This window comes from Periophthalmus magnuspinnatus, chromosome 10 (assembly GCF_009829125.3).
Source record: "Periophthalmus magnuspinnatus isolate fPerMag1 chromosome 10, fPerMag1.2.pri, whole genome shotgun sequence".
Classification (NCBI taxonomy): Eukaryota; Metazoa; Chordata; class Actinopteri; order Gobiiformes; family Gobiidae; genus Periophthalmus; species Periophthalmus magnuspinnatus.
In genome coordinates, this window is record NC_047135.1 from 26,891,771 (window position 1) to 26,919,457 (window position 27,687).

General features: G+C 39.5%; 1 protein-coding gene across 1 annotated transcript in view; it reads right to left on the reverse strand.

Moving 5' to 3' along the window:
* Nucleotides 1–902: 902 nt before the first annotated feature.
* ankrd50 (ankyrin repeat domain 50) overlaps nucleotides 903–27,687 on the reverse strand; it is a 74,724-nt gene continuing 47,939 nt past the window's right edge. The window contains exons 4-5 of the mRNA XM_033973934.2: nucleotides 3,084–6,604; nucleotides 903–2,941 (exon numbers count right to left, since the gene is read on the reverse strand). Coding sequence (XP_033829825.1) covers nucleotides 3,087–6,604 — 3,518 coding nt within the window. The 3' untranslated portion in view covers nucleotides 903–2,941; nucleotides 3,084–3,086. The remainder of the gene's footprint in view (nucleotides 2,942–3,083; nucleotides 6,605–27,687) is intronic.

Genomic DNA, 27,687 nt, shown 5'->3' on the forward strand with positions numbered 1-27,687 from the left:
GTGTCCTGGCATAGCAATTACTAATGCATTTCTATCATCGTGCTTGATCTCTGGTCTCTGATTTGGACTCACATGAACTGGGTGAACTAAAAACGGGCCGCTGTAGTAAATACTGGACGGCTCCACTTCACTTTAATCCATTTGTTTTGATGTCTGCGCTGAACCGGTTCTTATGCTGGTATTGTCGTCATGCCCTGTGCTTTAGCTGCCCTTTCACATTTTACACAAAGGCAACCACCATTTACAGATTCCACACTGATGCACATGTAATATGGCTGATCTAATGTTACAATAGGCAATATGACCTGGCCATTGTGTGGACATCAGGCCTACTCACCAGTACACAGAATATTACACCATCTCTATCAAAATGGGATGTATTGAGTTAGATTTAAATGAGCTGTTTGGCTAACACTTTCTTATAAAACGGTCTTGTAACAGGTATTTACCAAAGTAATCTATTTAAACTTTGCTGGTGGAGGGTCTACGAACTGTGTCTCCATGGATTTGTTCTTACTTTGCCCTGAATGTTCCGCAATATGGCATTGAATAAATCTATCTCCATGGAGACAACGCTACTGGGCAGAGTTACGGGTCAAAACAAGATCAGATATTAATGCAATAGCGTGGTGCTTTTCAGGCAAAGTGATAACATCTCCATGGAGACAAGTTGACGGACATCATTCATCATAAAAGTTACATAGTGAACCTTTAAATTATGATGCAAAATCCTACAATATTAGCAAAAGATCTCCTTCTGGGATAGCAAAGAAATTCACTACTGTATTATAATATAGCTTCTTATAATGGCCTGGTAATTATGCACTTAGTTAATTATGCACTTAGTTAATGATTGAACCCAGAGGTACTGTTAGCAATATTGAATAAAGGCACTACCTTCCAGCAGTAAAGCAAATATGTTTATTAAGCACTTTAATATACATCAGAAAATCCCACTTCATATAATACAGGAATTCTTTTTAACATGAGACTTCAATGTACATGGTAAGCTATTTACAATCCAACCACTGACAACTCAAAGGTGGCAGACACATCGAACAAACATGATATTTCCAATAAGACTGTACAGTATGCGTTCTCCCTTCGCAGATCTAATTCTGGCCTGATTTCCTTCCGTTGACCCTTCACAACCTTTCGCCATTGTCACTCCGGAGCTTCGGCTACGGCTTACGAGTGTTTGTGCACGCTATAGACATTTTGCTCCCCTCCCCAAAATCCCAGAACTTGGCAAAAAATAGCTCACTGTTAACATTATGAAAAGCCTGCAAAAATATGACACAGCCCTGTAAACGCTAGCACAGCTCCACGCAGTTCATGAGAAACAGATGTAGAAGTTCTCCCAGCCTCCCTCCCTCCATCTCCCCAAAGGGTTAAGTCCGACTGAGCGAATATCCAGGAAGGAGTGTGTATAGAGTTTGTCGCTTCAAACTTTGGCTTTGGAGCTCTGCCTTTCCAAAACCATGACTTGTCTTGGTGGTTCAGGCTGTTTTTAGTCGTTCTTTTGTCATGCCTCCTGAAAATCCAGCAGGAATTACGCAAAATAACCAAAACTAGACTAAGCTGGGGCATCTTGCATTACAGTAGGTTTAACATAGAACTTTTATTAGTTATTTTTGAATCGCAAACAGATTGCGTTCACGTCCTAGAATTTTATGATGACATTATTTTCAGATGGAGGGCAGGGGCCTAGCTAACTCAATGGGAGATTCATAGTTTTGGAAAAAATCCAAACTTATGATCCACAAATGTTGCACCTTGTCATTATTTGTTAGCGATTGGCTCCACAAACTTGCAACATGGCTTACAGTCCTTTCAACTGACAACAATCACGTCTTTGGAGTTGAATCATGGCACCACTTTCTTAGGCTATTTTGACAGGCTATTGTGTTTATTTATACTGACAGAGAAAATGTTGAACTTTGTACCAGTTTTTGTTTCATATGGACAGGCCCAGTAAGTACAGATATTAACCATAACCAGGTCAACAAATATGAAATATGAATTCTGACCCGTCCTCCAGCTCAATGTTGTGATATCACGTGAACACAACCTACTGCGTTTAGCACTAAACTTTTGCAGAAGGTACACAATGGGTATTTAAATATATATTTTTAATACAGAAAAACATAAAATGCACAACTCATAAAAATCCCACAGGGACAAAATGAATAATTTTTAGTTTCAGTGAAGCCTCCCTCTGAGATACTCATATTAAGTCATAACACACAAAGCCAAAAAAATAGGGAGTCTAAAAATAACTGCAGGCAACTTCTGAACACAGCACCATGGTTGAGTGTAATGCAACCCAAAATGCATCAAAAGTGGCTTGTTTCCAAAAAAATATAATAAATATGCTTGCCTAAAGAATGTTGCCACAGCTATAAACATATTGTCACAATGCAAGTTTAGCACACTGATAAGGTTAACACAGATTATTTGGGGTCTCTAGGAAAGGCAGACTATCAAATCCATTACCATGACATCAGCTATTATGTCATGTTTTTGTCACAATGCACTCCGTGGTGCATCGCAGTCAGTGTCAAATCAAAAGTTGCCAAAAAGACATTAAATAATAAAGCATTGGTATGTTTCATCAGTTACTCAAATATGGATGGATACAACGTGATAAAACAAATACATGACTGTTGTCTTTTAAAAAGTGCATACACTGTTCATTAAATATCAATACATTAAATAAAAAAAATGCATTTGCATGGATATATGAAGTAGGCTGTAACAGATGTAGGCACATCGAAGTATCAGTTCACATAAGCCTCAGGCAGCAATTGTCTTCCCCACGGGTTTTCTCCAGGTCCCCTGCTGATGAGCACAAATGCAGGATTTTATGCAAATGAAAAACAGTTGCTTTGGCACATTCCCTCTGATGTCTGCACGATGAATGCATCCATGACATCTGAAACTGAAAGAATCATCTGTGTTAATGCAAATAAGTCAAAGTCTCCTAGGAGAGAAAAGTTCTGATTTATCAGGACTACACAGTAAAAAGCACAATAATGAAGTAAATATTAAGAACAAAGTAAGAGAATGAAAGTGTGCCTCACCAGCTATAAAGGTGTTTCCTTTTTGTAGTTGAAGCCCGGGTCAGATCCTTCTATCTGCAGTTTAAGAGCCTGTTTGAGGTTCAGCTCTGTCTCTCCAATGGGATAATTGTCCAGCACATCCTGGTGACCTCTGTTCTGAGCATTCCGGGGAACGGACACCCTCCCCAGGAAAACCTGATTACCCTGTAAGTGATAGTTCGGGTTGGTCATGATGCCATTTCTCTTCTTTTCTGCCAGGCTCTGCTGCTGGATGAAGTACTGATCTTGGTTGGGCTGGATGGGACTGCCAATCATGATTTTACAATGAGGATCCTTCACTGCAATGTTTGCAACTGTTTTATTTAGAGCTATTCGCTTATCAAACTGAGTCATCTCATACTCCAGAACTTGGTTTGACCCATTATTCTTGTTTTTCTTTTTATCTCCCAGAGATGTTTTACCATTTGAAGATGAAATTTTATTTGCCTTTGAGGCCTTATTAAGACCTGGTTTTAACTGTGACCAGTCAAAGTCACTGGCTGGCGAGGATGGCTGCTGGCCAATGGACTTTGTTGTAGAAGAAGGGGATACAATAGACTGTCTACTGCGACTGCGAGGCAGTGAGTGCTGCTGGATCTGTTCTGTGAAAGTCATTCCATGAAAACTGTCAATGGGCACAGTCTGAGCAGTGGCTGTGGAGGATGTGGTTCTCAGGGAGGAGTTCTTGGAGCTCTTTAGGGAGTTATTAGAGAGGGAGGATTTCTGCCTGTCGACAGTAGAGTCTGGAGACTCAGAGGGAGAGCTAAATGCATGGACAGGTCCATTGGTGAGACATCGGCCGGATGACTGCATGTCACCAGCTCCTGTGCTGCCTGAACTGCTGGATTTGATGGTGAGGGACTGCATTTTACCAGTTACAGAAGATGTTTTTTCTTCCATGGTATGCACAGGAGAGGGGTTGCACCCGTTCAATGTAGAGGCTCCATATTTTTCTAGCAGCTTAATAATCATTGCATGACCTCCTTTAGCTGCAACTCTCATTGCTGTGCGCCCAAACTGGTCAGCATGGTTTGGGTCAGCACCATTCTCAAGAAGGATTTGAACAACATCAATATGACCCTCCTGGGCAGCTATGCCCAGCGCTGTAGCTCCCTGGTTACATGTGTGGTCTACCCGGGTGCCATTTTCTATCAGATACTGCACCACTTTGGTATGGCCTTGCCACGCAGCAGACTGGAGGGCAGATCTTTTCTCATTGTCACACGCATTTACATCAGCATGGTAATTAATAAGCAGTCGCACCATTTCAAGATGCCCTTGCCAGCAGGACACGTGGAGAGCAGTTCTACCCTCTGTGTCACAAGATTCAACATTGGCACCATTTTCAAGAAAATACTCCGTCATGGCCAGCTGATTTTCAAGTGCCAGAATGTAGAGAGTGGGACGTCCATCTGCATCTTTATAGTCTATATCAGCCCCATGGCTCAGCAGCAGCTCCACTATGTCCCTGTGGCTCTCCAGAGCTGCCACCCTCAGAGCGTTCCTCCCATCATATCCTCTCTGGTCCACAGGGGATTTGTTTTCCAGAAGAATTTGAACACAATCATAATGTCCTTCTTGTGCAGATAATATTAACGGTATTCGACCGTCATTATCAACTTCTGTGCAGCGAGCGCCTTGCTCAATGAGGGCATCACACACCTGTCTGTGGCCTTCGAAAGCAGCCATGTGCAGTGGCGTCCAGCCTGCATCATCCCTGTGATTCTCATCCAGACCTCTGTCCAGCAGAGTCCGCACCACTTCCACATTTCCCTGAGCGGAGGCAATACTCAGGACAGTCCTTCCCTCACTGTCAATACTGTCGACAGCTGCGCCCCAAAACAGTAATGTGTTGACGACAGACGCATGGCCCATAGACGCAGCAGCCAGCAGAGGGGTGCGGCCATTGTTGTCTGTGTGATCCACGTCAGCACCACCTTCTAAGAGCAAATCCACTACATCCACATGTCCTTCATAGCCAGCCACAAGTAGAGGGGTCATGCAGTCTTTGTCACAGTGGTCAACCTCCGCCCCCCTTTCGATCAGGAGGCTTACTACTGAAGCATGGCCCTTACTCGCGGGGATGCAGAGGGCCGCCACTGAGAGCGCCGTCCTCCCATCCACGTCTTCATGGTTCACTTCAGCGCCATGGTCGAGGAGGTGCTCCACGATCTCTCTGTGCCCCATGTACGCAGCTGCAATCAGAGCCGTTCTTCCTTCATTGTCCGCCTTGTTGACCTCCGCGCCGTGCTGGAGGAGGTTCAACACGATGTCTTCATGACCGCCCCACGCAGCTGCCCTCAAAGCTGTTCTCCCGTCTGCATCGGCACAGTTCACTTTGGCGCCCGCGTACAGGAGAGCCGATACAACTTCCGAATGCCCACCCCAAGCTGCAGACCGGAGCGCTGTCCATCCATCATGATCTGTGTGGTTGATATTGGCCTCACAACCTATGAGGCAATTGACGACTTTAGTGTGGCCTTGCCTTGCAGCGAGCGTAAGTGCTGTTTGTCCGTGGTTGTCTTCTAACTCCATGTTTGCTCCTCTGGAAATGAGCAAGTTAACTACATCTAAGTTTCCACTGTATGCAGCGTTAGCCAAGAGAGTTCTGCCACTAGAGTCATATTGATTTACTGAGGCGCCATTATCAAGTAAAGTCCTTATAGAGTCCTCTCTCTCTAGGGCCTGCTGTACAATGCAGGAGGCGTGGTCATCTTCGTTGTTAACATGAGCTCCGGCTTTGACTAAAAGCTGCAGTACTTCCTGTTCTTTTGGTATTGAGATAGACAGGGCATCTTTAGCCGGGGTACCATTCCAAACCATCCACAGAGCCAGATTAAAAGGTTCAATTTGCAGGTTTGAGTTGACGAGGTGCAACGCGAACTCCTGAACTTCGAGTGGTTTGAGCTGTTTGGCCCTACAAGTGTAACTCATGGCTAACATCCGATGCCCCTCTGCAGCGTTGCACAAGTACTTCTGAGTGCAGTGCTTAACATCGAGCAACCACTCTGCGAAACTGTAGTGGAAAAGTATTTTTGTATTCCCCAATCCTTCCACCAACAGTTTGGATAAAATGTCCATCTTTTTCTGAAAATCCTCCATGGTTAGTGTCATGTTTTTGGTCCAGACTGCATGGTACAGTTCTTTGACAGTGAGTGGGCGGCACGTTGCCAAGATTACATTGAGAATAGGCTGAACTTTGGCAAACTGTTTTCTGACAAATAGTCTCTGACAGAGCCACAAGTAGAGGCCGTTGAGTGTGCCAGGGATGTCACGGATCTCGCGAAGCATGATAAAGTTCTCCACCACTCCATCCAGGACGCGTTCCAAGTAGAGGAAACAACCGCTGCTCTTGATGTGGAGTTGGTTGAGCATCTCTGCGGTCTCCTTGGTGAGATGTTGCCTCAGAGCCTCCTCCTGGTCCAGCCGGTGGAGGATGTACTGCTGCACATCTTTGACGATGTAGGCCTTGCGCAGATCGTCCAGGCTGATTTTCCGGAAACCTATGGGGACCAGAGAGAACACTACATTAGTTAAATAAAAACAACAAAAAGCATAATAAATGATAATAATAAACAAGATGGCCACCAGAACATACTAGGTTTTGACATAATTATTACAGAATTATGATTAGATTTTTATTTTGTGATTGTGCGGTTCAGTTCACTATTTTGGTCTCAATTAATAAAAAAAGGACAACTTTATCCAAGCCAACGTCAAAACAGAAAAATTCTAAACTTTTTTTTTTTTTTTTTTGTGAATATAAATTTGCTACATTTTAGATACTGATGGTATTTTGTTCTATAAATTTTGTTTTAGATTTAAAATAATTTCTTTTCACAAAAAGTCTGAATAAACTAGCTAAGACTGCTAAAGCTAGTGCAGCCTGGTGCACCTTTAATGACGAGCTGCAACAAAACAAGTGCTGTGGGTTATCAGTACATACAGGTTCACACCAACATAATTTGCCCGGAGCTGCAAAGAAGTCTCTGAAAGAAAATAATTTCCTTCGACGCGGGAATCTGATTAAAAGTTCATTCATAATTCTCACTGACTGACTGTAAAGGTCGTTAGGATCAGCAGGTGCAGTTCTTCACTGCGAGCTAAATAAGAGTCAAATGGATACCGAGGGAGGCTTAATTTCCTTGTCTGCATCTCTTGAATGGTCTGATACATCTCTGCGGTGACTTTAGAAAATGGCCTTGGAAAACATATTATCGCAGTGGGTCCTAATGATTGGTCTTAAATGGTGGTGAGGCACTGAAAAAAGTCACTAATGATTTTCTCTAATGGGCATACAGTGACTAGTATCTATGCGAAAACACTCGACACTCGAGTCTGTGACCCAAGAGCGCCGGAAGCTATTTAGCGTACGTTAATTTACATATCTTAGGGTTACAGCCTCTCGCATTATTATGGATATGCTACATTTTTCAAAGAAGCTGCTGAGGTGGTAGCGTATTATTCAACAGAAAGACAGGTTTTGAACGAATGCAAGATTCCAAGCAGGGATCCAGTTATCAAACTACTCATGTAACAGTAGCTCTTTTCCCATTTAGTTTTTATTTGAGATTTTTTTAACTTTATTTTTTCATATTATTGAATTTTCATGAAGTGAAAAATAACAAAAAAATGATTGGTGTGGATAGTGCTCTGTTGTTGCTAAATGGAAAAAAGCATTTACTCCAGAACTTTAGCACTTTAAGACACTTTCTGTAAAGACAATATTACCACTGCAAGAGATAGCGCCATCTCCTTGGCAAGTTGTCTACTAGGAGTCCTTCTAATTTAAAGCTTTGCCTGGAACATTCCACAGTACGGCATTAAACTCGTCAATATTCTAGACTACTTACAAATCAGATCTGTGAAGAGGTGACCCCACTCACAGTAACAATGCATATTTTTCAAGTAATTTTTCAGCAATAAAAGACAAATAATGTAATCTATTCTAAATTCTAGATAAGTTTAATGGCTTACTATGCAACATTCCATACTCAGAAATAACATCTCCATGGAAACAACCACGAAACCCCCGCAAGAAAAGTTACATCGTACTCCTTTTTGCATCACACTGAATTTCCCATTTCAAAACCTCTCATACCTTTAATGTACAAGTCAAATCCGAACGCTTTGATTATATATTACGTTTCCCCGCACATAATATAGCTCACGCTCTTAGCCCGAGGCAGCTCTGTGTTCATCTGAGTGCCATTATGTGGGTAGAAGAAAAAAGCCTGTGAAATGCTATTCCGCAGAGGGGGCTAGCTGCTAACCACACCTGCACACCAGATAAGAGAGCCAGATGAGGGTAGCTGGCGTTCCCAAACAGCCACTGACAGTTTGGACAACAGATGTAGGTAAACACAAAAAGACGCTGCAGTGGGATTTCTTTATCATGGGACTCTAGGTTTGTTTTAGATAAGAGCTCCTACACTCACGGCCCGGCACAATAATGGCTTATTTTTTGCCGACCTTGAGGGTTCGATGTTACAATCAAACTAGTGATAAAAGACCACCAATCGACCGCAGCCGAGTTCAAATAGCATCACTATTGTGTTAGAAAATGTACAAAAAAGAAAATGAGAGTTGAGGCAATACTGTAGTTATTTGGACTGGTGGTATCAGTGTCAGGTAATCTCAATGAAAACAAGCAATTCAATGGAGAAAAAGTAGATTATATTATATTTAAGAAAAAAAAACAGCTACTACTACTGTTACTGCTGCTTTTACTACTGCTACTGCTACTACTACTACTACTACTACTAGAGAGTAAACTGCAAAATTAAAATGCATAAACTCCGATTTCTGCAATGGGTTGGGCTTTGGTCACTAGTGGAGTTTGATTTTCAAAGGCACAATTCCATTAGAGTTTTACATTAGGGTCAGGTCACTATTCTATGCTTTTATGTACTGTATATATGTAACTGCAAACAAGGTTACTGGAGCATACCTCTTTACTAACAAGATTTTAGCCATTGTCATGAGCATCGACAAGGGACATTAGAAATTTAGGTCAAGCCTTTTCAAGCCTTTTCTATCTAGTGTGATGTGCTGTCTTTACAAGTCAACAGAATACAAATGTTGAGGTTAGTTTAAGCATTTGATAGTATGTGTAAATATTAAAGGTGCTAATAAAATGCTAAATATTGCTGTCTTTCTGTAAAACTTACATTACTAGAAAAAAATATTATGGAAAAAGTGTTTGTATGATTATTTTGATCATAATTGAAATGGCGGTTATTACTTTGAAAATAAAGTACACCACTAGCAGGAGGGAATTGATTTGTACTGTATTTTATTAGTCAGGTTTTGTGACTTTAAAACACTGTATTAAACACTGCTCTGGGTTTTGGGTGGCAGAAAAAGCTCCTATACCATTCAGAACAAAAGTTAATGAACTGCGCTGTCAATAAATACAAACATTTGTTGAGTAATAGATGGAATCATGATTAAAACTGGATTACTCGCACAGCCTTAAGTTTTTCAGGCTCCTTGCAGTCAAAATAGTAGCTACATTGTATTAAGAACTAGGGCTGCAAAATTTATCGAAAACCAATCAAAATGACAATTTGAATGGACACAATTAGAACATTGAAAAGTACCATAATTCCTCCACAAACAACAAAATATCCTCTTATTCGGCCTAAAAGCTGCAAACTCTGTAGGTTAGATCTGTACAAACATGTTCTGAAATGTGATTCTTTGTAATGTATTTGTTTGTCAGTTCATATTTTAGCCTTTTTGTCAATTCTTGGCATGTTAAATGTGAACTTTGAACAGTATTTTACTATTTAAACATAATTCTCCAATCTTCAAACCGTCCGAAAAATCTGAATTCGATATTTTTCCCAAATTGCTCAGCCGTTTTAAGAACCTCACCATTTCCCACCTATACTTACTGAAACTACAAAACAAATGCACAAATCACCGAGCTAGCCTTTAGCTCATTTTGCCCATTAGCTTACTTGCAGCTAATACCAACACTAAGCAGATTTACGAGAGACATTACCGACAAACTATGCAGTACTGGCTAAATCTCCGAAACACTCAACGGAAACTCGGCTTTAAACTGCATCAGAGAACGCGGATACCGGGCAGATGGAAGAACAATTCAACCAGTTAACATGGAGATTTATGGCGACGCCTTTGCTCTCTATCTGCTGTGCGTATGAATCTCTGCAGGTGTCGTTTAGTGCATGACTTAGGCAGCTGTGCAAAGAATCTATCTAATAAAACTGTAGCGCATTACTATCCTCTAATGTACACTGTATAATAGGCTCTGGTAGTAGCAACAACTCAATGACCCCAGCTCCTCATTGTTCGGAGTGGGGTTGTCTCTGCAGCCTCCCTCCCCTCTGCAACTTTGTGACCTCCCAGTCCAGTTCCCACACAGCTAGAGCGAGGCAAAACAGACAGTAAGTTTGCAATTCATAGGTCACTCAATGGTGGGTGATATTGTTTTTGGTTTTTTTTTTTTTTTTTTTTTTTTTTACAGAGTTTGTACAAATACTATGACCTACTATAACATCATGGTGATAACGCTAAGAGTCACAACTAGTTCCACTTGGAGTACGCAGAGATGCTAACTGGTCCTATATCGCAATGTTAAATAAAGTCTATTATGCACAAAGCTGGATCTTCTAGCTCTGGGCTTAATACTTGAGCCATTAAAACTATTGCTGCTTTGCCTGAAATTGTTCCGCAGTATGGCATTAAACGTATGTGTCTTTCATGTATTCAATTACCAGTGTTATATTGCTCAAAATACTTTATTGCATTGTTACTATGGGGATTCGCCTCGACATAGATCGGACCTGTAACTTGGCCTGGTGGCATCGGTTGCTTGTCTTCGAGGAAACAGAGACTTTTAATGTCATACTGTGGAACATTCAAGACTCGCTCATAGTGAAGTGATATAATTGTCTTAATCTATGGCAGAATAACAATAACACAACCAAGAAATTACTGCCACCTGGATTTTTTAGAACAACGTGGCTAGCAACACCTTTTTAAAGCGGGACGTAGCACCTAAACCCCTCCCACAATCACATTTTAAAAAGGGCAACACCTGTGGATAAAACGTAAGAGTGAGGGGGAAGGAGGGGCGTGGTCTGAAGGTATAAAGAACATTTGATTGGTATAGCAGGTATCCACACTTTAAACTCCGCCTCTGAAGCCAGGTGCTTGTACTAAGAAACACCTGGCTATTGCTGATGTCACCAACTACTTGAAATTGCAGTGGTCTCTAGAACCAGGACACAGTTTTGGACAGAAAAGTGCACTAAAATCGCTAAAAAAAATGACTAGGAACAGTAGATGATGCTATCTAAATACCATATACACAGTTTAATAGCAATTTTTAGTTTCACTTCAATCAAGCTAAACCCATTAACCTCACTTCTAACATGCTAACTTTTGTCGTCTTATCTCACCACATTTTTCTTAATCAGCGCAATGGAACTTGATGAACTTGGGGTGATGGGCGAAAAAAGAAAGAAAAGAAAAGTAAAGTCCCCAGACACTAACTGTACAAAGGGCAGACATTGTGCTGGTGATGTGACTTTCTCATGTCATCAACCCACATTCCCCTTCTGGACCCAGTCTTTCTGGGACAGGAAACTCACCAGCACAAAGGGGAAGAGGCCATTAAGGGGGAATAACCAGGGCACATGAATTGTACAGTAGAGGCAGGACCCAAATGTCACATAGAATATCATGGAAAGAGTAAATATAGAAGTCGCAATCAGTTTTCCGTAGAGCGCATAATCCATACATCAGGGTTGTTTACGATGAATGGAAAGGCATATAAATAATTAGCTGGGTTAAAACCTGCCAAGGTCATCCTCCTCATGTGAATGCTTGGCTCTGGATCCACTGAAAAAGCGTAACGGCAATAAGCATATACCAAGCATTTCATTAAACACATTCTCTCAGGAGATAATCCAATACATATTTATTTTGCTGTTTAATCATCACTACATCATTATAACATCATTAATCTTACAATAACAAAGCATTCCAACATCTCCCACTGGTTTATCCCTTGCTTTCCTTGAAAAAATTTTGGAATCTTTGTTTGAGGGTTGAGCGAATTGGGAAAAATATCCAATTGTGATTTTCTGACAAGACTTGTGATTTGCAATTTATGTTTTAATAATACAATTGTCTTTAAAGTTCACAATTTAAACGCCTCCTAAAGAATTGACAAACTGATTGAAATATGAACTGACAAACTAATCCAAAAATCACGTGTTTTGGAATGTTGGAACTACTGGATTAGCGGTTTTGCTACAACATAAAACTGGATATTTGGTTATTTGTGAAGGAGAATAACTGTACCTGTACCTGTCATGATAACAAATTATGCAGTGCGATATATTGCTGCAGTCAATATAGGCGCTAAATGATAATATTGAAACCAAATCTTATCATACTGCAGAAAAAATACCCAAATATTTCTCTTTACTGCAAAGAAAAAGTCCCCATGATAAATATTGATAAACATAACATTGGTAAAATTTTTATGCAGGGGTTTTCCAACGTTAAGTCATTTAAAACACTTTACATTAAGGAACCACTCACCCATTCACACACACAGTCATACACCGGTGTACACAGACACTGGGGGGCAAAGTGGGTTAAGTGTCTTGCCCAAGGACACAACAACAGAAATCATCTGTTTGAGCTGGAATCTCGGCACCAGCCAGTAACTCAGTGGATCTGACTGCTCAACCGATGATGTTTATGTGCGGGAATTGAGCTGCCAACCTTCGGATCAGTGGACAAACACTCTACCAAATGATCTACTCTCGACCCCTGACCCGCTGACCCCCCAAAAAATGATTGTTCCATTTATAATATACTAAATATGTATAGTAATTACTGTGACAGGCCTATCTACGTTTTATAATAAGAAATAGTTTAAACACATTTTTGGCTACCAGTTAGTTTCCACACACAAACTGCACCAAAGTGTGACACCCAATATATTTGCTCAATATTTCCCCTACATAAGCTGGTTCAACATACTGCGTAAAAAGGCCCAATTATGTAGATAGTTGCTTTTCCTTTTCTCGGGGGAGCCAACAGTAGCGTGCTTGTGAGGAGTTGCGTATGATAAACAGTTGTCTTCTGCATTCCACGCTCGCTTGACACGCCAATTATGAAGATAGAGAAAAGTCTGGAGGAGGACACAAAAGATTTGACTGTCGCGCCTCTGAAATACCGCCTCAGTGGAGATTAGCTTTTTAAAAATACAATGTAACACTCAAAGAGGAGACTGACAGGAGTGCAGGACTGTAAACGGAACATGCTAAAAAGATGCTTTGTGTTAGCATCGGAAAGCCTTTCATTGGTCGATACAGTTTTTGGTTGCTAGCGTGGAAGTAGAAGAGTCATTGTTCATACCGTCAAGCCCTCAAACCACGGGGTAAAGCTTTTTAAAATGCATGGGATGGTTGGTGGAAAAGGCGCTAAACGAGAATGAACTTGGCTATAAATATCAAATACTACTCAACGATTTTGCTTAAAGATTCACTATGTAGCTTTTCTGTTGGATGGTGTATCGACAGCATTGAGCTTTAAGTGCATTCGATAGATGAATATATTTTTATATTATTATTTTCTATTATTAGCCTATTTGGTTTGGTGGGATAGTACCTGATAGTACCTAAAACATTGATTTAACAAAATAAAGGTGTTATTCTTTATTTTTATTTGTTAAATCAAAAATCAGAAATATGCAAGATTGATAGTAAAATCTTAAGTATATTTATGGTAAGTATGTTTTAGAGAAATTAGTAGTTGTATACAGAAGTTCATACATAATTTATTTGTACGTTTGCCTGTTTGCGTTACGTGCTTGTCTCCATGGCGATGCATTCGTTTAATCAATATCCCTCGTGGGACAATCAAGTTAACTTTACTTAATGCCATATCGAGGAACATTCCATGAAAAGCAATAACATCTCCATGAAGACAAACAGGTGTCAGGCCCTCCACCAGAAAAGTTACATAGTGCACTTTAAGTCCAAAAGCTGACATTTCAAGAAGCACTGTTTTTTTGGCAAGACAGTAATTCGCAGCTTGGACAGTCTACGGGACACCAGCTAAATGGCTTTATCAAGCTTTCGAGCGGTGTCCAGAAATGCCGATTTAGCATGTAAATGAAGTATAAACTATTGGCTACAAGTGCCCAGTAAGTTTCCAAGGACAATTTAACTCTTGGCCGAACCAGAATAGTTTAGAGTTGGCTTGAAAAGGAAAAGTTGAGGCTGGCAGGCGTATCATCAGCATTTGAAGTGAAGGGCTAGCCAGCAAGCAACAAATTCAGTATATAATTTAGCACATCTGGGTATACAGTGCTATGGCTGCATTTTAATATTGTGACAGTTTACACAAGGAAAACTGGACTCCACAGAGAAACAGCTGCAAAATTGTACACACCAATAAATTATAACAGTGATGTTAAGAGAGCTCTATTATTTTGTGTGATCTTTGTATAAAAACTGGAATGGCAAAGAACAAACTTTATTGGCTGACTGATAGAAACTTTTCTCGCATTATGCTAAATTAGCCAAGTCCGTCGTCTGTTTACTTGCAACGCATGGCTGTGGTTCCGTGTCATTTCTCCTGACAGCCTCATCGCCCTTAATGGGATGCTTTGCGATGTAAAGTTGAATTCCCCCATGCGTGTAAAACCACAACATGTGCACTAGTCCACTTTGATGACCAAGACTGACCAAGCTTTCCACTTTGTTCAAACAGCACTACACAAGAACACAAGTCAACACTATCGAGTACAATTTATTTTTTACTAGTGATGGACGAAACCAGTGATTTTTTTGTTTTTGTTTTGATCTGATACCAAGTAATACTTTGGCAAAATTTGTATCAAAATCCATTGAAACTCTTATCATAAAGAATTTGATCTTAGTGTCATTATCTTTGCTCCATCTCCGTTTGAACTGATCAAACTCAACTATATGTTTAACAGATTTTGAGAAATATTGATATTTCGGTATGAGAACTGATCTTGTACCTTAAAATCTTGCAAGATAAAATATAAAAATATACTGTGAGATTTTTGTCCAATTTGGTTTGTACAAAAAAGTATTACTCACTGGTAAGTTAGTCATTATGAAGCTGTAGTTCCAAAAAGCAGTGCAACAATGACAACAAAACTAACATAAATCTAAAATTATTATTACAAAGTATGCCAAAATTTCATCTTGTCTCATTTCCGTTGACCCAATCTCGTCTCTCGCCTTATTTTATGAAAATTGTGTCTCGTCCTGCCCTAATATCCATATTTGAAATAGATCCGCCCATCGCCACTTATTGCAAAATGGGCAGCAGCAACATAAGTCAACTTTTTTCCAAGCATGAGAGGCTAGTTGAGAATCTGAACAAAAGCTAATGGCAAACAAGCCACAAACGTCACATTCATCGGCACGAGGGATGCAACTCCCAGTGCAGGCCTCGTCACCAGCTGCTGCTCATTACCCAACTGGATACTAGCCACCAGAGACGCACCGGCGTACAAAAGAGGGACTGTTCGCCGTCTAGATTAATATTTCAGATGACAAACGAGGCATACATGTGTCCAACAACTAGGGGTTGAAGATCGTGGGGCTGAAGTTGGGATTGTGAGATATGGTCGGAAGTTGTGGGATCCTAAAAGTGCATATGGCTGGTTAAACTACTCATTTCACCAGAACACAGTTAAAGCAATTATATATTTACTTCCTGATTGGACATGGGCAGTGGATGTAACATATGTAGAGGCTTACCTAGCAACAACAGGAGCCAAAACCTGTCTAAATTATATAATAGTTATGATTAGACCAATAGAAATAGATGAAAGCCAAATCAATGGTTAATCTCTGAGAAAAATGTTCCCTGTCCCTGCATTTTGGATCAAAATTTTAGTGTTGACGATCTCGGTCACATGTGTCAAACTCAAGGCACAGGGGCAAAATCTGGCCCGCCATGTCATTTTATGTGGCCGCGACAAGGTAAATTAAAATGTATGACTGTCTTAAAATGTAAGTTTATCAGTAGATAGGCAGTTACACAGTCATTTTTTATGTATTTTTTTACATCTATGCAAATTGGCCCTCGGTGGAATTGAGTTTGACACCCCTGATCGAGGAATTCATAGGATAAAGGTATTCCATTTTAGGACTTTTCTGCACTTCCTGTATGTTTCTACTTTTGCCACTTAACTGATGTAAAGGAATGATAAATATTTACCACTTGTACCATCCCACCAAGTCAAGTAATTCAAAAAACGTGAAAACCTATGCACTTTAAACACAACAGAAACCCAAACCCGAGTAAACGTGTAACGGACAGCTGCACGCCTCCCCACTCCCAAAAACACATGAGCGCTAAGTATGTGCACAAGAGTCGTCTCCAGCTCTGCAAATAACAGCTCTCCACAAGCTCGCAGTCATTTCAGCTCAGACAAACACTCCAGCACTGTTGTTTCATGCCTCGACTCTCAAGGCTACAGGCACGCGGATTCAAGTGTCTCAAGTGCATGCAAGCTGAGATTAAGAATAAGGTGGAACATACGAATTATGGCATCGAAGTACAAACAAGGAGTGTACTCATAATACAAGTACACGTAAATTCATGGAAAAGACTGGATAGAAAAGTTTTCGAGCTTCAAGATGTGCCACAAGATCTCGTAAACCTCGTAATTAGGTTTGCCACCAAGCTGTAACTGATAGGTGATATACAGAGTGGAGTTATTTTACATAAAAAGGAAGTACATAAACAAAATATATGTACTTTTGGTGTGATTCAAGTCAAAATCTTATTTCGTTGATGCAATTTCGCATTCCTATTAATGTTAATGTTGCATAAAAGACTTAAACTCTCCTTCAACACCCTGCATTGCTAAAATACTCTGTACTGATGATGCTTTTGATGAAAATAGATGCATCTTTGGGGGTCGGCCAAATGGTTGTCAAAGAGATATTCCAGAAAATAACACGAAACGCATCTATATCCATTAAGAGAGCAGGTTGATACCACCAGACCGGAGTTACAGGTCAGGTCTGTGGAGCGAGTTGCAGCTCAGGCCCTTTGAATGATACTATTTAAAAATTGTTTACTGGGATTATTTTAGATTATTGTTATTGTGTCGAAAGAAGTATATTTTTGCAGCAATATATCGCACTTCAAAAGTTTTTCCCGAGACAGACCTGGCGAGAATGCATGTTTTTAAAGTTATTTTTGAGCAATAAAAACACCTACGTGAACCAAAGCAACAAACAAAAAAGAAAACAAAAGTGTAATGCTATATTGGGGAACATTGCAAAGCAGGCAAAGCAATAACTTCTCCATGGGGACAAGCGGATGGCGGAGCCTCAAACGGTACAGTTGCGCAGTGCACCTATACTTACAGATACATGACTAACCCAGCCCACATTTTTATTCTTACATTTTCACAATGCTGTCCTGAATCATGCGCAACTCACTCATTTGAACGCTCCGCTGCGCCCAGAGACTATCATTTCTGCCTCCTCACAGGTCTGCGCACCTGCTGATAGCCAATTAACACTGTCAGAATGATTAGCAGCACCCAGCCACAGCTCACTCCGTCTAAAATACAGACGCATAAGGTAAACCATGAAGACATAAATTACATGGGGAATTTCAACTAAGATCAAACTTGAAATATTGTTTTCAGAAGTCTCCAAATACTGCGGGTTGGCACGATATAAATCAAACCATAAGAGCCTTGGCTTAAATGCATTGTTTTGTTGCAGCGGCGGCTTTAAAACAGATGGAACTACATAGACCATGATCCTTTGCTGTTTATCAGTGCTGACAACATGAATATATGACTTAACTCTTTATAGCATGACTGTAGTGATCAAGGGCGACAGTAGCTCAGTTGGTATAGCGTTTGCTAACTGGTCCAAAGGTTGATGGTTTGGATCCCCCCTCGATCAGCAGTAGAGCGGTCAGATGCACTAACCCATAGGCTGGCGGTGCGATCCCAGCTCCCACAGATGAATGCTGTTGTCCTGTCCTTGGGCAAGACACTTAACCCACCTCACCCCCAATGTCTGTGCACACCGGTGTATGAATGTGTGTGTAATCCTTGACGTAAAGTGCTTTGAGTGCCTTGAAGGTGGAAAAGTGCTATATAAAAATGTGACCAAGATATTTCAAAAGGAAAAAGGACTGGCCCTCAGACCAATTTTTGTTGGCTCTCATGCCTCCTACTAAACTGGCCCAATTGATCAGAAAGTATTTTTAGTACAAACTGAAGCAATTCTACCTCTATAACCTGAATAATATCATATTGCATTGTGACAGAGACCTAAAAATAATCCTCAAAGTCTTATTAAAGGTACAATGTCTCTGTCAAACCTGTGTTAAATGCAGCATTTGACTCCCTGTTTCAACACTGGTCTGTGGCCCTCCGCTTCAAATATGTTTCAGTATGCGGCCCTCGGTGAAAAAAGTTTGGACACCCCTGCTCTACACAATATTGCAATGACTATTGTGTACTGTTAAATTTGCTAATCGTTACATCCCTATTTTTTAATCCAACCATACTGTACAATCATTTATATCAGTACCTTTCTCTGCACTGATGTCTTGCTAAGTGGCCACCATGGGAGACATTAAAATGATTACAGTTGAAGAATTAATTTGTGTCAAGCTAGAGGCAAGTTACAAGCGAGCGGCTGTGCCCGGACATGCCCCTTGTTGCATTTCAAAAGGGCTTCCAGTCAGACCTGTTGTGTGGATTCAAAAGGACAGATAAAGACGGGGGAAGGGTGAAGACAACAGCAACAATGTGTAACCTCCTGTCTAACTAGCTTTTTGTTTATAAAAGACATTACACCGTATACATGTAGAGCTTCACAATATATCGCAATTGGATCAAAAGCTGAATTTCAGTTGGCGCAGGTACAAAATCATAGGTTTTATTTTTTGGTCAATAGAATGTCCTCTACGAAAAAATAAAAATCCTGTTACAGAAAAAAGGCTTACTTCAGATTTAAACCTTCACAAACTGCTGTGAAATGCATGGAATCCTGTATTAGCTTAAGAGTTCAATTTTTCAGTCTGGTCTCAGATATTACTGAACGTGGACGTGCACAAAATTCGCCCTGTAAACAGAATCCCAATTGTATAACATCATTTGCCAATCTAAGTGAGCTAGTGATACAGCATCCCCACAGGCTTAAGTTGTAATGTTGTTTGAACTTATTTCATTATTAATTTATGTGGTAAGAGTTTCCATTTGATCAGGTTGTCTCCATTTGAACAAGCTTTACATGAGTTCTAGATTCAATTTTGATATCTGCTATGTTGATATATATATCACCATGCACGTTTTTTGATTAATTTTACAAAACTACGGCGTAAACTTGTGTGATGCAGTTTTGGTAACTGAACAAGTGTATTTTATAAAATGAATATGCATGTTGGGCTTTAAAAAAAGTAGTGTTTGTCTAAAAACATGGTAAAAGAAAAATTAAAGTTAAAAAAAAAATCTAGTTGAATTGAAATTTTTTGTTACGGTGGATTAAAAATTGAAAAAAAAAAAAAATCAAGTTGACAGATTTGCATTTTTCTGTTACTGTAGATCAAAAATTCAAAAAAATAAATAAATAAAAACATTCAAGTTGACAGATTAGAATTTTCTGTTACTGTGGATCAAAAAAAAAAAAATCAAGTTGACAGATTTGCATTTTTCTGTTACTGTGGATCAAAAACAAAAATTAAAAAAAATTCAAGTCGACAGATTTGAATTTTTCTTTTGCTATGGATCATAACAGTGATCTATTTCTAGACTATTAAGCAAAATACTGATTACTGCATGTATTGCCATATCGTAATGTTGTATCATGAGCCACTATGTGTCTTATCGTGAGAAAACCTGAGAGCCCTATCTTTTGTCTAAAATATGCTCTAACTTGTTTTTCACGTCCATACACACTGGTTTTATTTCGGTTCTAAAATTGCCTTTCACAAATCGCCAATCTGCTAGCATTACTTTGATAGTCAGACATGCTGTTTTCACCATTCCAGACACCTAATCCAAGCGTTCAATTGTAAAGCGTTCAGTACAAGAACACTCTAATAATGTGAATGAAATGCGCGTACAAAGATAAGCCAAAATTATTTCCAAATCCTCAATAAACCGTGATAAAAAAGCACCTGTTGTGTGTGAACGTCAGAAATTATTGGGTTTCTGTGAATGCAACTGCTGATTTACTCGGTGTTCTTTGAAAGACAGGAGCTCATTAGACTGCTGACAGGAGCCTGAGTCATGAGGCGCTGCACCTGGCCACATCTGTGCGTATCCCACAATGCACCGGGCCACTCAGAACAGAGATGTCACAGTATATCAAGGAGCTCCGTGCAGCTGCAGAAGCCTGGGAAGTCAGTGATTCCAAAAGAGGAGTCAAATAACCAGCAGACAATTTTCCACATCTAACAGTTATGTGAAATGATGTAACCGATACTGATAAATGAGTACGACACAGAATGACCTCGGCTAAGGCACGACTCTTGCAATGGTTGAAATGTAGTGCCCAGACTTTGATTTAAGCCGGTAGTTTTCAGTCTATACATAAAATGGTTATAACATTGTTGTGTCTCTTTACTTTTAAAGGGTATATATTATGCAAAATTGACTCTTTGAACTCCCTCTGAGAACTAAAAAAACAATGCGATTTTGAATTTCCCAGGATTGTTACATCACAGCTAAAAATCTAGAGGTCTCATGCACTGTTTTAAGTCCATAAATCATTGCCAGACTCTTTCTAATCTCTTTCTGCTGTTGAATTGCCTCACATTACATGACAACTGCATACTTCTGTTAGCATGTCATAAAAGTTGCTAACCCTAGTTGTTTTTTTTTTCAATGGCAATTCCCTCTGCTGCCAGTAGATGGTCCAAACACCAGATCCCAGTAAAGGGAGTCTCTGTCCGTATGAACAGATGCACTAAGGCAATAAGAATGTCTTTTCCCAATGGCTGAAGCATTGACCACTAACTCAGATCCAAAGTTACATTATTAATAATCATTTTCTGTTAGTAAACTGTATTGGATAGAAACATTCATAGTGACAAATGTGTTAGTGCACTGCCATGACAGATGACAAAAAAGTTTTAAAACCAAGATATAACTTAATAGTGGTACAAACTGCATACCAAACCCTCTTCTGTAAGTGTATAAAGGCTAAAACAATACTGAGTGTGTTGTTGTGAAGAAGCAGCTTTTAAATTGTCTCCAACATCTTAATGGACTGATTCAATTTGCTTCAGTAAACATCGCAGAAAATGGAAGAATCTGTATCAAATGGCTGGACATAAAATATTTTCCCTCTATACAAATTGTGTTCCATACCTAATAATTTATAATGGGGTGGCGTGTACATTATCTTATCACGATGACAAACTGCATGCTCATTTTCTACGTGTTAAAGGGCCTGTACCTTATTTTAATTTACACCATGCATTATATGGTAAAAGCTGCTAAAGAAGAAACAAAAATGAGACAATAAAATATAATTCATTAATTTTACATAATATTTTCTCTAGCAATAACTAATACAGCAGCTACTGACAGGATCAAATTTTTTCGTCCAATCAGGCACATTGTTACTAAGAATCATAGGAACTGCTCTGTCATGGTGCATTTTCAAGGGTGGCAAAAAAGCAATTAGTAGGCAGAGATTGGAGAACTATATGGGAACTAGTTATATTGTGTTAGTGCAGTGTTAAAGAAAAAGATAGAAGAAGAAGATAGAAAAAGATTTGGTTCTTTTAAAAAATGGGATCAGGTTCCAACTGTTCACGTGAAGGAACCGTTCAAAAGAGCCGACTCATTCACAAACACCGCATCACTAATGGAAACTGCTGCATGACGTGATCCCAGACCCTTGTGTCTGTGACGCGGTGCAATATCACAGCAGCAAAGTAGGCGGAGCTAAAAGTTCAAACTAAAACATGTTCCTGACTCGCGTACAGACCTTTAATGGCAGAGATAGCACTGCCTCCCCCTTTAACTGTCATGCTACCTTCCAGATGATCGCTCACCAAAAGTTCCTGTCTGAACATGGCCCAATTTCCTTCAATTTGCACTCATGCTTCTCCTAGTCATTACACGGGCTGACCCTGCGGTGACTCCCTTTTAATCACAGGTCCACATGTTTCCATTCACCTGTACTGAGTTTAACGTGTCAGTCATGTTTTATTAGCCATCAAGTTCAACCAGCCTTATCTGGTATCAAGGACCGGGGCCAAAATGTCTGGAAAAGTTCAGACCTCTTTACAGTGAGGAGACGGAGAGCTGAGGTAACTGCAAAGTCATCCCAGGCATCCAACATTCCGAATACCATCTAAATATAACGTAGTACTTTTGCCGTGTAGCGTATACCATGTCATTGATTTGGCTTATTTAATTGCTTCATACCATATTTTAAAATGTATTGTGCATAGGATGATAATGATTAATCGCCTTAAACTCTTCAAATTGAAAGTCAGGAATAATAGCCAATCAGATTTTTGTATAGATCTGAAATTCCTCCTTTGGAATAAGCCCCTATTGGCTGCTAGTCCTGCTCTTGTTAGCATAATATCTGCATCCACAAAAAGTATTTTACAGCTAGGCCTGTCACAATAAACGTTAATACTGAAACTAATTTATGCCACTGACACAATAACCCAAGAGCAGATTTAAACCATAAAAACTACAAATCTACAGTATTGTTAAAAAGCCATGAGCTGCAATAAATAAACAGCAGAATGAAACACTTGGTTTGCATCTGTAAAGAGTCATAGAAGTTATTTATTCAACATTCTACAGCTCAAATCTTATCATATTGCCAAAAAATAACCAAAAATGTTCCCAGTGCCGCAAAGAAAAAGTCCACACGATAAATACTGACCGCCCCAAAAATAAGTCGTAGTAATTATCATGACAGACCTGTTTACAGCACAGCCCTGACAACAAAATAAAAAAATTAAAAAAATGTTGATGACATTTGGTAATTATTTAGTATTATACCACATTTGATCAATTTTAATATTTTATTTTTAATTAATGTACATATGTTCAAATATATATCATATTAACACCCGAAGTATTTGCTTTGGATCAACATAAAATGTACATGGAAAAAGCTGACAAAACGTGGTGAAATATTGCAAACTTGATTTTTTTTTTTATGTCTACAATTAGGTCAATCATCAATTTATAATCTGAGACGTTATGGAAATTTTATACTACCTAATGTTCGAACCACTCCTAAAATCTTTTGTGAGACTGTATGTGGGGTGAAATTGTGGAATGCTCTTTATCACAAAATCAATGCCAAAATATTCATAAATTTAAGTTTTCATATAAACACATGGCCTTGTCTGAACACACAGAGACCTGTTTAAATGTATTGTCATATTGCACTTTTTCTTTATCAGTGTTGATTCTACTTTATGCTTAATGTTTCCTTACTTTTGCTGGTATGTTTTCTTTTTGTTGCAACCTAAAAATACCTAATGTCACTAATAGTAACACTAGCGTAAATAAGAAAAAATATGTGAAAATGTCTATTAAGAGTACCGAATACATATATACTGACTTCTGTTCATGAATCTGCTCCAAAAAAAACCCCAAAAACGCCTGAAAAATGAACTAACTTGAATCTATCCAATACAACATACTTGGTACGTGGCATGTAAGTTTTTAATGAAAAAAAAAAGTAGTATGGTGGGGTGGCTATAATGTTTAATGTGAACCCTTCGTACCCTTTGTAACAACCATCTTTTCTGTAATTCCCCAAAAATTAACAGTACCATCCGAACAATGCCAAGAATCCCACAATTTACACTTTTTCATTAACCAACCCATTCATTAAAAACTGACAAGTCTTGCTCCGTGTCTGCCTTGCCCAGAAAAAAAGAAAACCTGTCTATAAAACTTCAGATAGGGGCACGCCGCATACCAAAGGGCATCACCTGGCAATGAAAGAGGCCAGCGTGCTTGAGCCGCCATTTTTGGGCATCATGTTACCGCATTGGAGCACAAGGTGTAACACATGCAGACATGGAAGACCTGTAATTTGCCCAACTGTCAGACTGCTCCATGGTAAATTACTGTTCTCAACCTGGATTACAGTCTACAGCCCATCCAAAGAGCGGCTAAGCTTTCGACCTCACAAACGGCATCCTATACATGGATATGGATATAAATAAATATGAGAAGTGCAAAGTTACGTTGGTGTTCGAGAATTTGATGTTATAATCTAAGTTGGTGATAAGGGCGGTTTACTGATTTTGAAATAGAAATAGAAATCACAAACATGAAACCTGGTCAGTATTTGTTAGGGATTGGGTTAAAATATTGTTTTCTCATCAAAACCAAAGCTGGAGTTGTGTTTTGTTGAATTCACACACATTTAAATGGTAAATGGTCACATTTTATATAACGCTTTTCCACCTTCAAGGCAATCAAAGCTCTTTACATCAAGAAACCACTCACTTACAAACCCTGAATATTTAGACTAAGTTCTTCTCTCAAACAGAAAACACTCTATTCCACCTTGTGATGTCATGTGGTAATACAGAAACACCTTCACTAGAATCATTTGGAGAATTTCAGCCCTGGAATTGCCGATTTCTACTGAACACAAGGTAAAATGCAACTAAAATTAACTTAAGCTACAGGTTCGTGACATCACAAGGTGGAACAGAGCATTTTGAGCTTTGGAGATGTGGAGGGACTAATGAGAAAGAGTTACTCAAATGTGTAAATGAAACTAAACACAACTCCAGGTATGTTTTTGAAGAGGTAACAGCATTTTAACATGGCTTAAAACTCACACGAGTCAATTTTCATGTAATGTAGGACCTTTAAAGTCCTTAAATACTTCACTTTTGTTTAGTGAAGTATACCTATGCCATTTTTTTGTCTCTATCTGTGGCTAGGACCAGAAATTACAAAGATATTAACCATGAACCAGGTCAACAAATCTGCAATCTGACAATTAAACATCAAAAATCTCCATTAGAATTAGACCTCCAGCTCAATTTTAAACTACAGGGATTCCAGACTGTGGTGATGTCATATGAACCCAACCTATTTCAGGAACTGCAGGATGTATGCTAATCGAATATCGAGGTTTACAAAGTGTTAGGTGGTTGTAGAGGGTAGCGCAAAATCAATAGTGAAGATTCTCTCCATTAAGCTCTTCCACTGGTAGTTATTTGTTGGATGTGTTCTCAGGAGATACGCTATTTCGTTTGCTGTTAGATACAAGTGCAGGAGAGCAGAGAACTGGATGTGTATTTTTAAAAGGAATATAGTCAGTTCTGTTGTTCAATTCTTACATAATACAAGAACCATATTATTGGAAGCTGCCACAATGCTCTGAACAGAAATAGAATGAGATTTGATGGGAAATATATAGACCACATTTCAAAACGGTTGGTTCATCCGGCAACTGGCAAACTGCAGTGTTTGTACATTCAACTGATAGTGAGGAGGATGGTATTTTTGTTGTGTGAGAAAGCATGAAGCCTGATATTTTGACCACAAGTTCACCATGGTGTTGGTCCCAATCTCAGAATGTTAATGTTGTTAGTACCTGACCATGAAATTAATATAAGATCTAGACACACAAGTGATGTAGTTAGGGCTCATTTGCAACTAATTTTTCTTTACATCAAATATTTGTAGAATTCACATTGTAATTCTAAATATTATTTAAAAAATCTGTCTTTCACAATAAATACTGCACTCTATGGGTCCTCTTTATTTGAGGGAGTTACTGCAGCCCTACACCCAGAGCCCTGAGGTCAGCTGATCAGCTCCTGACGGTCCAGACCAGAGGCGACAGAGCCTTTTCTGTGGCAGCACCCAGACAATGGAACAGCGCCCTCTGCCTGTCAGATCCTCTCAGTCTTTAATGCAGTTTAAGACTAGACTAAACCCACCTCTTCTCCCTGGCATTTAATACTCGATAAAAAGGATATCTTGGTGTTTTATTGTTCTTTGCTTATGTATTATATTATCTGTATAGTTGTTTTTGTTGACTTTTTATGAAAAGCACTTTAGTCAGCTGAAGTTCTTTTAAAATGTGCTGTATACATAAAATTAGTTTGAATTGAATACAATAAGTAGGGCTCAGAATCACAGTCCATCACAATTCGATATTATTCACAGCTCATGATTGGATAATCTCACAGTTTTGCAATACGTGCAATATATAATCTGAAATATATCACTACTTTTGAAGAACCAAATACATTTTAACAACAGCATTTCTTTTGTTTTGTTAAACCACTACCTGAGCAGAAGTTTGCCTATACTTTCTATGTAAACACACAGCCAGACAATGGTCAGCCAGCTCACAATAGGCCACCATTACGTCTTTTCAAAGTAAAAAACTGTGTCTTTTTATACTTTGTTTAGGCAGCGGCGTTTTATTTCACTGTTTATTCTCAAACCCGGCCTTAGTGTTCACAAACCTCCGCATGCAGCAGTCTAATTGAACCCACAGAATGTCATTTAGTGGAGCACATCTCAGTCTCCCCTCCACACAGCAGAAGAAATAAACTGTCTGTCCGGCTTTACGGTCTTGTTTTGGTTGTCTCGGGGCCAGGCGTTTTAGCGGTGGCTGTGCTGAGGTCTAGCGCCGGACCAAAAGAAAGCATACAAACACATGTTCAAAGTTGGGTGACCTTTTCGTGGCGGTCTGGCTCACTTCGATCTACCAGCGCTCTTGGGACAAAGGGTCGCTCTCAGAGGTGGGGGTAGAGGGGGGCGCTCTGCTCTTTTTGGGGTTTGTCGTAGCCGGCGGTAAATCAGGCCTCTCTCATGGTAGGTGGGCATAAAAAGAGCTATTCATGGCGAAGCAGAGGTGGGATGGGTTGGGAAGACTTACTCAGCAAAGGGGCAAGAGGACCCTATACTTTGGAGTGGGTGTGAACTGTATAGGATTAAGTACTTACATGGACTTTGCTGAACAATATGAATAGCAATTGGGGATTAGGGATGGGGTACCGGTCCAATATTGGGCATATTGCAAATAATTGGCACCATACCTTTCCTGCACTGCCCAATTCCGTTTGTCCTACACAATCACGTGATATAACTACGACTTAACAAATCCGTGGTTCTTGTCAGAGATTTCAAAAGCTTAAAACCGATAAAGACAAATATTGGCCAAAACAGCAACACAAATATCGATTATTGGTATTGTCTCAAAGAAAGATCCATATCGAACCATCCTTACCGCGTATATACAAGATACAAAAGCCAGTTCTAAGTCGTATATTCAAAGATGGTGACAGAATTAAGGCGTCTGATGTAAAACCTATACTTGCAGTTACTCATGCATGCCAAATTTATTGCTACGGTAACTGAACAATGATATTTTGAGCTATTTTTATCTTCCCATGCTAACAGTATCACTTTTATATTACAAATTACAATGCTAAACTAAGCGAAATTATACTTATTATGCTAGATAGACGTTATGCTACCACTAATTTGGTTACATTCAGTACTTAGCTGACGCAAACGGAAAGTTGGTTTCCAAGTTTT